Source organism: Pseudophryne corroboree, chromosome 8 (genome assembly GCF_028390025.1).
Source record: "Pseudophryne corroboree isolate aPseCor3 chromosome 8, aPseCor3.hap2, whole genome shotgun sequence".
Classification (NCBI taxonomy): domain Eukaryota; kingdom Metazoa; phylum Chordata; class Amphibia; order Anura; family Myobatrachidae; genus Pseudophryne; species Pseudophryne corroboree.
The window spans coordinates 75805535-75818846 of record NC_086451.1 but is presented as its reverse complement, the minus strand read 5'-3'; the positions used below and the strand labels follow the sequence as shown (position 1 = coordinate 75818846).

At 46.6% G+C, this 13312-nt stretch overlaps 1 protein-coding gene across 15 annotated transcripts in view; it reads right to left on the bottom strand.

The window, feature by feature from the left end:
- FNBP1 (formin binding protein 1) overlaps positions 1 to 13312 on the bottom strand; it is a 390370-nt gene that overhangs the window by 236592 nt on the left and 140466 nt on the right. For all 15 annotated transcript variants that reach the window (XM_063936685.1, XM_063936686.1, XM_063936688.1 and 12 more), the window contains exon 3: positions 1588 to 1644. In XM_063936685.1, the coding sequence (XP_063792755.1) occupies positions 1588 to 1644 (57 nt within the window). The remainder of the gene's footprint in view (positions 1 to 1587; positions 1645 to 13312) is intronic.

Sequence of the window (13312 nt, the reverse complement as noted above, 5' to 3'; positions counted from 1 at the left end):
GCAGGAACTTGAAGATGTTTATGCAGACGGGTGGGCTGGGTGGCTGGTGAGACGCAGCGTCCGTGACCTATGATATAACACCGCCGCGTCTTCAAGGCATAGGTCACGGCTGGAGCATGACTGATCCTATAAGAACAGCCTGGGCCAACACTCTGAAGGTGCAGGAAGCTGCTCTGGCTCCGCGGCATACCTTGCAACTGGTCGCGGCACACTAGTGTGCCACGGCACACTGGTTGAAAAAGCCTGCTCTAGGATATAAGCAGTCACCTAACGGATCCTAGATAAGGAGTGTGGGGGGTGTCTTGTCTTTTTTTATATTTCTTTTACAGGAGGACTGCGGGTGGCTTCGGGCCCTTTAACGCCACACATGCTGACACTTGTGGTTCTCCAAGTGTGAGCATGGGGGCAGGCTTGCTGGGACCTGTAGTCCCCTGTAAAAAATAAATAATATAATTTTATTTTTATACAAAGGGACCACACCCAGGGGTGCTGGGGATAGTCCTGAGCTTCAGGCAAGGCCTTGGGTGCCCTGGGTGGGTGGACCCCTTTATTGGGCTGACTAGTGAGGGGTGATAAACGTCTCAGCCGGGGGTACCAATATAAGCGTGTTCCCCGGCTATGTCATTACACCCCCGCTAGAAAGAACCCAAAGCTGGTGCAGGAAATACAGGGGACCCCTACGAATTCCCCCCCCCCCCCATATTTCCTGTATCAGACCGGCTAAGGAGCCCAGTGCTGGTTGAGACCCTCACACCATTTCCCCCCCCCCCCCATATTTTCACAAACAGGGCCGGCTCCAAAAAGTCAGGTGCTGGTTATGCTTTCTTTCTTTTTTTTTTTTTGTTGGGGGGGGAGAACGCCATCATGTTTCTGTTTTTTAACCGTTTCCTTACTTTTACACACAGAAGCATGTTGATCTATGCATGCTTCTGACAAACTCGCACCCTGTAAATGCAACTCGCATTACAAGGTGCGAGTTTACCCACAAAAACAAATTGCATGGACTCGCATTTCTAATAGCCTCGAATTCTCAAATTCGCAGACTATTACATTTGCACATTGGTGGACAAAACTCGCACCTAAAATTTAGGTGCAAATTTGATCCCACAAATTAACGCGCACCCTATTACAGTTGGCCCTTTGTCTTGATGGGGTTTTATATAGGTAAAAAAGCAGAGCCCAATATCACTGGCCCTACGTATAAATCCATCCAGAGCATTTTTCTAAAGCAAATTTGCTAAACGGTCACTCTGTTCCTTCTGAGGAACAGCTCCCTCCTGACGTGTCAGCCAGATGCAGGGGAGTGAGGGAAAGCATAGTGAATCTTATTAATTCAGCATAAACACTAGACTATGTCATGGACAATACGTAGCTCAGTAACACAGAAGCGCCAACATAAATAATAAATAATAAATACTGCATTTATCAGCTCTGTAAAATCATCAATACAAATTTGGATGGCTAAGGGGTAGCTGCAGTTAGTCAGAGAACACAGAGGATAGAAATACAATAGCATATCACTTTCACCAGAACAACAACCTAACAGACCCCCAACATCCCCCTTTTCCCCCATAACACATCACTTACTTTGACTCTTCCTCCTCTTTGGAGTTCTTCTTCGTCTGATACTTTTTTGAAAGATTCCTACAATACAAAACAGAGACCTATTGTCAGTGACCATCAGAATAAATGAAAGTCTGTGTTATATTGACACAACACATATTTAATAAAATGTACTGTAAGGGTCAAGTTTATTCCCCCCTCATATTCCGCAATGAAACGTTTCATTTGTATATCTCAGTGCTCTGCATCAGCACAGTACTTCACAATGTGAATATCTCGGTCATCACTGTATCTCAGTATTATTTAAAGAGAACCTGTCACCATGCTTGGATATCCCACTTTATGTATACATTGCATTGTGTGATGGTGTCCTGCCGTGGCCCGGATAGCACAGCAGAGCGATTGTACAGTAGCCTGGCGTGTTTTTCATGCTCTCTCCAGGGCTCATTTCCATACTGCCATACATACAGGGCAGCCGTGGCACAGAAGCAAGCCGCCTTGGTTAGAGCATATCGAATTAATCAGCTCAACTCTGGGCCTACGGTTGGTTCTAAATCGTAGTGGGAGAAGGGACCTTCTGACGTCACTAGGGGAGGAGACCCGTCACGAGGGGGAGGAGCTACGGCCGAACAGGGTACCCGAAAAGTACCCTCGCTACGCTTTGGGCTCGGTGGCTCGCTCCGCTTGCTACCTGATTACTAAAGGTAATAGTTGGTGGCGTGGATAGTAGAGGAACTATCCCGCTAGCCTAGCTCCTTCCCAGGGGCGGATTGGGAACAAAAAGCGTCCCTGGAAAAATTTGTACTAGTGGCCCCACATAGATAGCACCAGAGGTGTAAGGTCTAGCCATGGGCCATGGCAGCAGCACTCTCCCCCCAAGACTTTCCAGATAGTGGGCATGTCCAGCATCAAGGGGGGAGTTAAAAAGAAATACTGTAAAATTAAATGTTATGAGCACATTATATGATACACCTTCAGAATTTAGGAAACTATATAGTTCTTTAGAAAGATATATTTTCTTGCTTATTACACCAACCGTATCCCAATCACTATTCACTCAATCTTATATGTCAGCCAAGCAGGCAGACAGAGCATACACTAGATCATCTGCAATCACAGGCTAAGTGGCAAAGTAATTTTTATATATGCAAATTATTTAGCATCTTATTCAGTATGTCTATAAAAAGGACCACATGTCCTCAAACAAAACAGGCCCCACGGGTGCGTCGGCCCACCGGGAATCTTCCCTGTGAACCCTATGGCCAATCCGCCTCTGCTCCTCCCCCTTGTGTCGTGGCTCCTCCCCCTGATGTAAAAGATCCCTTAGGCCACTTGAATCTAGCATCAACCCTGGGCCTACCTTACATGTGCTATCCTGGGCAAACTGGGCCACAACAGAGCAACATCCTTAGATAATGTTTTATATATACAAGACCCATTCTAAAGATGAATAAAAGCGGAATCCTGTCATGTTTATATGACCTGTCTGGTTTGGCATCACCCAATAATTGTGCTGGGACGGATAGTGCTGTTTAGTGTATTTCATGCTAGCCCCTCTTAATCTGGCGGCTGATGCTGCTAACTAAGATATTTCGTCCTAGCCCTTCAACAATTAGAGTTCTCTCTGCTCACGTATGCAGTGGGCTGGAGATTGGAGGAGCAACTGAATTGCACTGTCAGATGCCTGGCAGCAGTCAGTGCCGTGATAAACAACTGAATCTTGCCCTAAGTGTGCCAAGTTTTCATACAGATGTGTCGTCCGTCGTTGTTGCTGCAGTCACCTTAAACTACCCTGGGGCAAATGTATTAACCTGGAGAAGGCATAAGGAAGTGATAAACCAGTGATATGTGCAAGGTGATAAACACACCAGCCAATCAGCTCTAATATGTAAATTAACAGTTAGGATCTGATTGGCTGGTGCCTTTATCACCTTGCACATATCACTGGTTTATCACTTCCTTATGCCTTCTCCAGGTTAATACATCTGCCCCCCTATTGGTTGCGCCTAGTACAAAGCAGGTTTACTGAAGCCAAACGTTTTATGCGTCTCTTTCACCTGAAAATGCATCTTATTCGCATTGCTGTTTCCACCGACACTGTAACGTAGTATTTTGTATGCAGATACAGCTGCAGTGGCACACAGAATATACACATGCCGCACATCATTTTAATCAGCGTAATTTGCTTGTGCGTCTTAGTCACAAAGCAAATGAGAATAAGATGCATTTTCGGGGGGAAAAGATGCCTGGCACTAGCCGTGTCGCACTAGAGATGGCGACTCTCATGTCCCTGTGTGCCGTGATTCATAACGCACGGAGGTTAGATCAGGGAGGACGCATCTGTACATAAAATAAACCAGCACAGTTGCAACGACTAATATTGTGATTTTCAAAGTGTTGCTACTTTCCCACAAGAGCTCCAGCGCTACAAGTTCCATGCATCCTTGGTCATGAATCAGATTGGAACGCCTGGCCAGGTACCTCTGTGGGGTGGATGTATTAAGCGTGGAGAAGGGATAAAGCAGTGATAAGTGCAGGGTGATAACGCACAAGCCAGTCAGCTCCTGTCAATTTACATATTTGAGCTGATTGGTTGGTGCGTTATCACCTTGCACTTATCACTGCTTTATCACTTCTCCAGGCTTAATACATCTGGCCCTCAGTGTATTACTAACAGATTCCTCACCCAGCAATTGGGTAAACTAATTATGCCATGACGCCTGACAGCAGCTGGACAGCTGGGGGAGAAAAAGAGAAGTCACGAGGGTAAGACATCACAGAATATTCTGCAAGTGCCACCGGTCAATGCAAGTGGTGGTTGTGGTCAAGTGACAGGAGCTCTCTAAAGAGAGTGTACTGAAAACAACACTAATTGCTTTTAAATACTCTGTTTTATAGAAATACAAAAATCTAGGTCTACGTACACTGTACATACAATAATGCCCCTTGTGCACAAATATAACAGTATCAGCCTATACAAACTACAGTACAACAATCGTTTTTCAAGCAAATAATAATAATAAATCCCACATATTTCGAGGGAAAGGGGGTTGTAGTATGTATTGGATCAGTGACCCTTAACCTCTTACTATGTAAACTGAACATAAGCCGCATATTTAAACTCATCTTGCACTCTTAAACATGCAAAGAATGTATGCCGTCAGTACACAATAATTGTGCCCATATGTTTTACATTGAGAAACTGACCCCCTACTTATACATAACATAAATACTATTTCCTTCCACCGCGGCTTTGGAGTGCAATAATGGCTCCAGTTCTATATAGAAGTATACACGAAACGCAACCACCTACCCAGTTACACTGCAAAAATACATTCACAGCTCCAGCTCCGGGAGAGTAAATGAAATATGAGGTTAAATTATTCAAGATGACTTAAAAAGAGAAAGGGAAAATATAAGCTGCCAAATGCTAAAATGATTTGCAAATGATAATAATTCTGTAACGCTCTGTAAAGGAACACCTGTTAGAAAAAAAAATAATCCAAAGAAAATCTTGTAGCAAGCGTTCGTCGTTAGCAGAGTAGAGGCGGCAACGCTGCAGGCAGAGAACGTGGGACAGATTTTCTCTTATACAGCTGAATGTAGAGCTGGTGGACGGCTGTAGAGAGGGAACACTGGTCTGACTGAGCACCCTACAGGAGAGATAGATAGATAGATAGATAGATAGATAGATAGATAGATAGATAGATAGATAGATAGATAGATAGATAGATAGATAGATAGAAGTATGAGGGTAAATTGCATTGATGAGACATGCATTCTGTGGACAGCAGCAGAGATCTGCCCACATGGGGAAGAAAAATAAGAATTTACTTACCGATAATTCTATTTCTCGGAGTCCGTAGTGGATGCTGGGGTTCCTGAAAGGACCATGGGGAATAGCGGCTCCGCAGGAGACAGGGCACAAAAAGTAAAGCTTTAGGATCAGGTGGTGTGCACTGGCTCCTCCCCCTATGACCCTCCTCCAAGCCTCAGTTAGGATACTGTGCCCGGACGAGCGTACACAATAAGGAAGGATTTTGAATCCCGGGTAAGACTCATACCAGCCACACCAATCACACTGTACAACCTGTGATCTGAACCCAGTTAACAGTATGATAACAGCGGAGCCTCTGAAAAGATGGCTCACGACAATAATAACCCGATTTTTGTAACTATGTACAAGTATTGCAGATAATCCGCACTTGGGATGGGCGCCCAGCATCCACTACGGACTCCGAGAAATAGAATTATCGGTAAGTAAATTCTTATTTTCTCTATCGTCCTAGTGGATGCTGGGGTTCCTGAAAGGACCATGGGGATAATACCAAAGCTCCCAAACGGGCGGGAGAGTGCGGATGACTCTGCAGCACCGAATGAGAGAACTCCAGGTCCTCCTTAGCCAGGGTATCAAATTTGTAGGATTTTACCAACGTGTTTGCCCCTGACTAAATAGCCGCTCGGCAAAGTTGTAAAGCCGAGACCCCTCGGGCAGCCGCCCAAGATAAGCCCACCTTCCTTGTGGAATGGGCATTTACATATTTTGGCTGTGGCAGGCCTGCCACAGAATGTGCAAGCTGAATTGTATTACACATCCAACTAGCAATAGTCTGCTTAGAAGCAAGAGCACCCAGTTTGTTGGGTGCATACAGGATAACAGCAAGTCAGTTTTCCTGACTCCAGCCGTCCTGGAACCTATATGTACAGGGCCCTGACAACATCTAGCAACCTGGAGTCCTCCAAGTCCCTAGTAGGCGCAAGGCACCAAAATAAGCTGGTTCAGGTGAAACACTGACACCACCTTAGGGAGAGAACTGGGGACGAGTCCGCAGCTCTGCCCTGTCCAAATGGACAACCAGATATGGGCTTTTTTGAGAAAAAAACCACCAATTTGACACTCGCCTGGTCCAGGCCAGGGCCAAGAGCATGGTCACTTTTCATGTGAGATGCTTCAAATCCACAGATTTGACTGGTTTTAAACCAATGTGATTTGAGGAATCCCAGAACTACGTTGAGATCCCACAGTGCCACTGGAGGCACAAAAGGGGGTTGTATATGCAATACTCCCTTGACAAACTTCTGGACTTCAGGAACTGAAGCCACTTCTTTCTGGAAGAAAATCGACAGGGCCGAAATTTGAACCTTAATGGACCCCAATTTGAGGCCCATAGACACTCCTGTTTGCAGGAAATGCAGGAATCGACCGAGTTGAAATTTCTTCGTGGGGCCTTTCTGGCCTCACACCACGCAACATATTTTTGCCACATGTGGTGATAATGTTGTGCGGTCACCTCCTTTCTGGCTTTGACCAGGGTAGGAATGACCTCTTCCGGAATGCCTTTTTCCCTTAGGATCCGGCGTTCCACCGCCATGCCGTCAAACGCAGCTGCGGTAAGTCTTGGAACAGACATGGTACTTGCTGAAACAAGTCCCTTCTTAGCGGCAGAGGCCATAAGTCCTCTGTGAGCATCTCTTGAAGTTCCGGGTACCAAGTCCTTCTTGGCCAATCCGGAGCCATGAGTATAGTTCTTACTCCTCTACGTCTTATAAGTCTCAGTACCTTAGGTATGAGAAGCAGAGGATGGAACACATACACCGACTGGTACATCCATGGTGTTACCGGAACGTCCACAGCTATTGCCTGAGGGTCTCTTAACCTGGCGCAATACCTGTCCCGTTTTTTGTTCAGACGGGACGCCATCATGTCCACCTTTGGTATTTCCCAACGGTTTACAATCATGTGGAAAACTTCCCGATGAAGTTTCCACTCTGCCGGGTGGAGGTCGTGCCTGCTGAGGAAGTCTGCTTCCCAGTTTCCATTCCCGGAATGAAACACTGCTGACAGTGCTATCACATGATTTTCCGCCCAGCGAAAAGTCCTTGCAGTTTTTGCCATTGCCCTCCTGCTTCTTGTGTCGCCCTGTCTATTTACGTGGGCGACTGCCGTGATGTTTTTCCCACTGGATCAATACCGGCTAACCTTGAAGCAGAGGTCTTGCTAAGCTTAGAGTATTATAAATTTACCCTTAGCTCCAGTATATTTATGTGGAGAAAAGTCTCCAGACTTGATCACACTCCCTGGAAATTTTTTCCTTGTGTGACTGCTCCCCAGCCTCTCGGGCTGGCCTCCGTGGTCACCAGCATCCAATCCTGAATGCCGAATCTGCGGCCCTCTAGAAGATGAGCACTCTGTAACCACCACAGGAGAGACACCCTTGTCCTTGGATATAGGGTTATCCGCTGATGCATCTGAAGATGCGATCCGGACCATTTGTCCAGCAGATCCCACTGAAAATTTTTTGCGTGAAATCTGCCGAATGGAATTGCTTCGTAGGAAGTCACCATCTTTACCAGGACCCTTGTGCAATGATGCACTGATTTTAGGAGGTTCCTGACTAGCTCGGATAACTCCCTGGCTTTCTCTTCCGGGAGAAACACCTTTTTCTGGACTGTGTCCAAAATCATCCGTAGGCACAGCAGACTTGTCGTCGGGATCAGCTGCGATTTTGGAGTATTTAGAATCCACCCGTGCTGTTGTAGCAGTATCCGAGATAGTGCTACTCCGACCTCCAACTGTTCCCTGGACTTTGCCCTTATCAGGAGATCGTCCAAGTAAGGGATAATTAAGACGCCTTTTCTTCGAAGAAGAATCATCATTTCGGCCATTACCTTGGTAAAGACCCGGGGTGCCGTGGACAATCCAAACGGCAGCGTCTGAAACTGATAGTGACAGTTCTGTACCACGAACCTGAGGTACCCTTAGTGAGAAGGGCAAATTTTGGACATGGAGGTAAGCATCCCTGATGTCTCGGGACACTATATAGTCCCCTTCTTCCTGGTTCGTTATCACTGCTCTGAGTGACTCCATCTTGATTTGAACCTTTGTAAGTGTTCAAATTTTTTTAGATTTAGAATAGGTCTCACCTAGCCTTCTGGCTTCAGTACCACAATATAATGTGGAATAATACCCCTTTTCTTGTTGTAGGAGGGGTAATTTGATTATCACCTGCTGGGAATACAGCTTGTGAATTGTTTCCCATACTGCCTCCTTGTCGGAGGGAGACCTTGGTAAACCAGACTTAAGGAGCCTGCGAAGGGGAAACGTCTCGACATTCCAATCTGTACCCCTGGGATACTACATGTAGGATCCAGGGGTCCTGTACGGTCCCAGCGTCATGCTGAGAGCTTAGCAGAAGCGGTGGAACGCTTCTGTTCCTGGGAATGGGCTGCCTGCTGCAGTCTTCTTCCCTTTCCTCTATCCCTGGGCAGATATGACTCTTATAGGGACGAAAGGACTGAGGCTGAAAAGACGGTGTCTTTTTCTGCAGAGATGTGACTTAGGGTAAAAACGGTGGATTTTCCAGCAGTTGCCGTGGCCACCAGGTCCGATGGACCGACCCCAAATAACTCCTCTTCCTTTATACGGCAATACACCTTTGTGCCGTTTGGAATCTGCATCACCTGACCACTGTCGTGTCCATAAACATCTTCTGGCAGATACGGACATCGCACTTACTCTTGATGCCAGAGTGCAAATATCCCTCTGTGCATCTCGCATATATAGAAAATGCATCCTTTAAATGCTCTATAGTCAATAAAATACTGTCCCTGTCAAGGGTATCAATATTTTTAGTCAGGGAATCCGACCAAGCCACCCCAGCTCTGCACATCCAGGCTGAGGCGATCGCTGGTCGCAGTATAACACCAGTATGTGTGTATATACTTTTTATGATATTTTCCAGCCTCCTGTCAGCTGGCTCCTTGAGGACGGCCCTATCTATAGACGGTACCGCCACTTGTTTTGATAAGCGTGTGAGCGCCTTATCCACCCTAAGGGGTGTTTCCCAACGCGCCCTAACTTCTGGCGGGAAAGGGTATACCGCCCATAATTTTCTATCGGGGGGAACCCACGCATCATCACACACTTCATTTAATTTATCTGATTCAGGAAAAACTACGGTAGTTTTTTCACATCCCACATAATACCCTCTTTTGTGGTACTTGTAGTATCAGAAATATGTAACACCTCCTTCATTGCCCTTAACGTGTGGCCCTAATAAGGAATACGTTTGTTTATTCACCGTCGACACTGGATTCAGTGTCCGTGTCTGTGTCGACCGACTAAAGTAAACGGGCGTTTTAAAAACCCCTGACGGTGTTTCTGAGACGTCTGGACCGGTACTAATTGTTTGTCGGCCGTCTCATGTCGTCAACCGACCTTGCAGCGTGTTGACATTATCACGTAATTCCCTAAATAAGCCATCCATTCCGGTGTCGACTCCCTAGAGAGTGACATCACCATTACAGGCAATTGCTCCGCCTCCTCACCAACATCGTCCTCATACATGTCGACACACACGTACCGACACACAGCACACACACAGGGAATGCTCTGATAGAGGACAGGACCCACTAGCCCTTTGGAGAGACAGAGGGAGAGTTTGCCAGCACACACCAAAAACGCTATAATTATATAGGGACAACCTTATATAAGTGTTTTCCCTTATAGCATCTTTTATATATTTCTAACGCCAAATTAGTGCCCCCCCTCTCTGTTTAACCCTGTTTCTGTAGTGCAGTGCAGGGGAGAGCCTGGGAGCCTTCCCTCCAGCCTTTCTGTGAGGGAAAATGGCGCTGTGTGCTGAGGAGATAGGCCCCGCCCCTTTTTCGGCGGGCTCGTCTCCCGCTCTTTAATGGATTCTGGCAGGGGTTAAATATCTCCATATAGCCCCCGGAGGCTATATGTGAGGTATTTTTAGCCAAAAAAAGGTTTTCATTTGCCTCCCAGGGCGCCCCCCTCCCAGCGCCCTGCACCCTCAGTGACTGCCGTGTGAAGTGTGCTGAGAGGAAATGGCGCACAGCTGCAGTGCTGTGCGCTACCTTAAGAAGACTGAGGAGTCTTCTGCCGCCGATTCTGGACCTCTTCTCGTTTCAGCATCTGCAAGGGGGCCGGCGGCGAGGCTCCGGTGACCATCCAGGCTGTACCTGTGATCGTCCCTCTGGAGCTAATGTCCAGTAGCCAAAAAAGCCAATCCATCCTGCACGCAGGTGAGTTCACTTCTTCTCCCCTAAGTCCCTCGTTGCAGTGATCCTGTTGCCAGCAGGACTCACTGTAAAATAAAAAACCTAAGCTAAAACTTTTCTAAGCAGCTCTTTAGGAGAGCCACCTAGATTGCACCCTTCTCGGCCGGGCACAAAAATCTAACTGAGGCTTGGAGGAGGGTCATAGGGGGAGGAGCCAGTGCACACCACCTGATCCTAAAGCTTTACTTTTTGTGCCCTGTCTCCTGCGGAGCCGCTATTCCCCATGGTCCTTTCAGGAACCCCAGCATCCACTAGGACGATAGAGAAAGGCAGATGTGAGTACACATAATTGTTGCAGTGGAGAGACAGCCTGGAAGACTCTGCAGTCAGGACAGGCTGTGGCCTGTGTATCCTACCCAACTGTGGTTGGGAAAGTCAATCAGAGCTCAGTATGTTAGGAAGCTACTGAGGGCCAGGAGGCCTGAGTAGGAGACAGGGAAGGCCACCAAACTCTGGGACTGAACTATATGTGCTGAGAAGAATCTAGGCCAGTGAGACTTGAATGTGAGTAGGCCAGGAGGCCAGTCCAGACCCTTATGTGGCACGGTGGGCTACCAAGCTCTGAGTGATCTGTGTATGAGTAGCTGTGGCAGTCAAGCCAAACCTGGCTGGAGCCTGTGATAAACCTGCAAAGAAGTAGGCAGGGACTTTGCGAAACTTATTTGCAGACTACTTGGCCCAAGGATAGCCTGGGCGAAGAAGTGTTTGTGGTTTTGTTTCATTTATGCTACCAGTTAAGCACCATTTCATTTATGTACAAGAAAAGCTGTCTTTGGATCCTGATTAAGCACCTAGATCAGGACTGGCCACAGGTTAACCAGGCATGACCTAGATACTGCACCAAAACACCCCTCTACCGAGCTAATTACCCTAAAGGAACGTACACATTAGACGATGTCGCTCTATGAGCGACGTTGTCTAATGTTTCCCCTCCTGGGCCGGCCGGTCGGTGGCCGACTGTACACACTGACCGATATGACCTCTCATATTGCTCAGTGACGTCACGCCTCCACCAGCCGTGCATGCAGGTCCTGGACGACAGTCCAGATCCTGCATGCATGCACTGCCGACAGCGACGGTCGTTGCCGACCTGCGGGGCCGCGCATCGGTCGTCGCTGGCGGCATACACACTTGCTGATAAAATGAGCGACGCCGCTCAGGGAGGGGGGAAATGAGCGACGTCGTTCATTTTATCGGCAAGTGTGTATGGGCCTTAAGTCATCACAATATATATTGTATCTGCAGATTCTCTGGATGATCCATCGCTATGGTGCACAGATCACGACAAACTCTCCCGTGAATTTCTATTTTAGTGCACGTTTACAGTAGGTAGGGGATGTCTGCTATAAACAGAGGACATGCCTGTCTGTAAACTAGTATAGGATGCATTGACCACAGCTACTACACTGAACAGGTCACAAATCTCACTTCTCTGCACATTAGGCACTGCCAAGTGAGAATCTGACACTTAAGTGGGCACGCATCAAGCACAGAGAGTTTAGTGTCCTGCACCAGAAATCAAACGGACTATTTTTAATTTTAGATCTCTTTTTGTGACCCTGTTCAATGCAAACAGAGTCTAAGAGGAAGCTATTTCCCCCTTTGGGGTTTGGTTTTAGTCTTAACAGAGATCATAACAAAAACACAAGTTCATATTCGTTTGAGATTAACGGTGATTATGCCGCAATCCACAAGAACAGACAGCAGAGCGGTGGGTGATCAGCCGCCAGAGATAACATTAGAAGTGCACATTTATACTTTGGGAGCAGAGACTAAAGGCCGGCAGGGTGTGGAAGAGAGTTCAGAGGAAAGGACAAAAATGGGTTGGGTGAAAATAGAGTGAGCTGGAGAGCTTTTCTGTGGACACCCAAGTAGCGAAGCTTTGTGAGGGGATGCTGGGAGCATTGCATGGTTATTGGAGTGCAGTGAGTAATTTTGAGTAATCACAGCAAGGACCCTTCAGTTAACCTCAACCCAGGATATTAGAGAGACACAAGGAATGTTCTTCATTGTATACAAATATCTGCAAATCCAACCAGCACTCTGTAGGCTACTGTTCTCCTGGTAACGGAACCCAGTGGAGCAAAAACAGAATAAAAATGTTTTTGCCCATTGGAGGACTTGAGCTTCACATATTATGTCCCTCAAAATCTAGTAGAAAAAGTGGTTGAGTTACATGGATCTACTCCTGCCTCACACTCAACCACAACCGTTTATTGGGAGAATTATTTTTTTATTAGACTTAAGCAAGAATTAGACATATGTGGAACATAAACAGCTCACTGACAGCGGCTGGTACGGGAGGGGCATGATGTAATACTCAATGCACTGAATCATGTTAATGGAGAAAACACACACAGACGGAGTCTATCAAATACAGATTCAGAAGAACCTCCTTGCTAAGTTTGATATGGAAACCTCCATTACATTTTAAAGGGTAATTATTATGCTGAAACCGTCCTTATTGTAACAAAATGCCTCTTAACGTGGTCTCCCTGATAGCGCACTAGCACTTTTTTTCTCAATTAATGTGTTTTAACGTAAACATTTAGGGGGGAGATGTATCAACCTTCTAAAAGTGGTGGTGTTGACCGTAGCAGCTAATTAGATTCTGGCTATTATGTATCTAGTACAGTCTATAAATGTATAGCTATAATCTGATTGG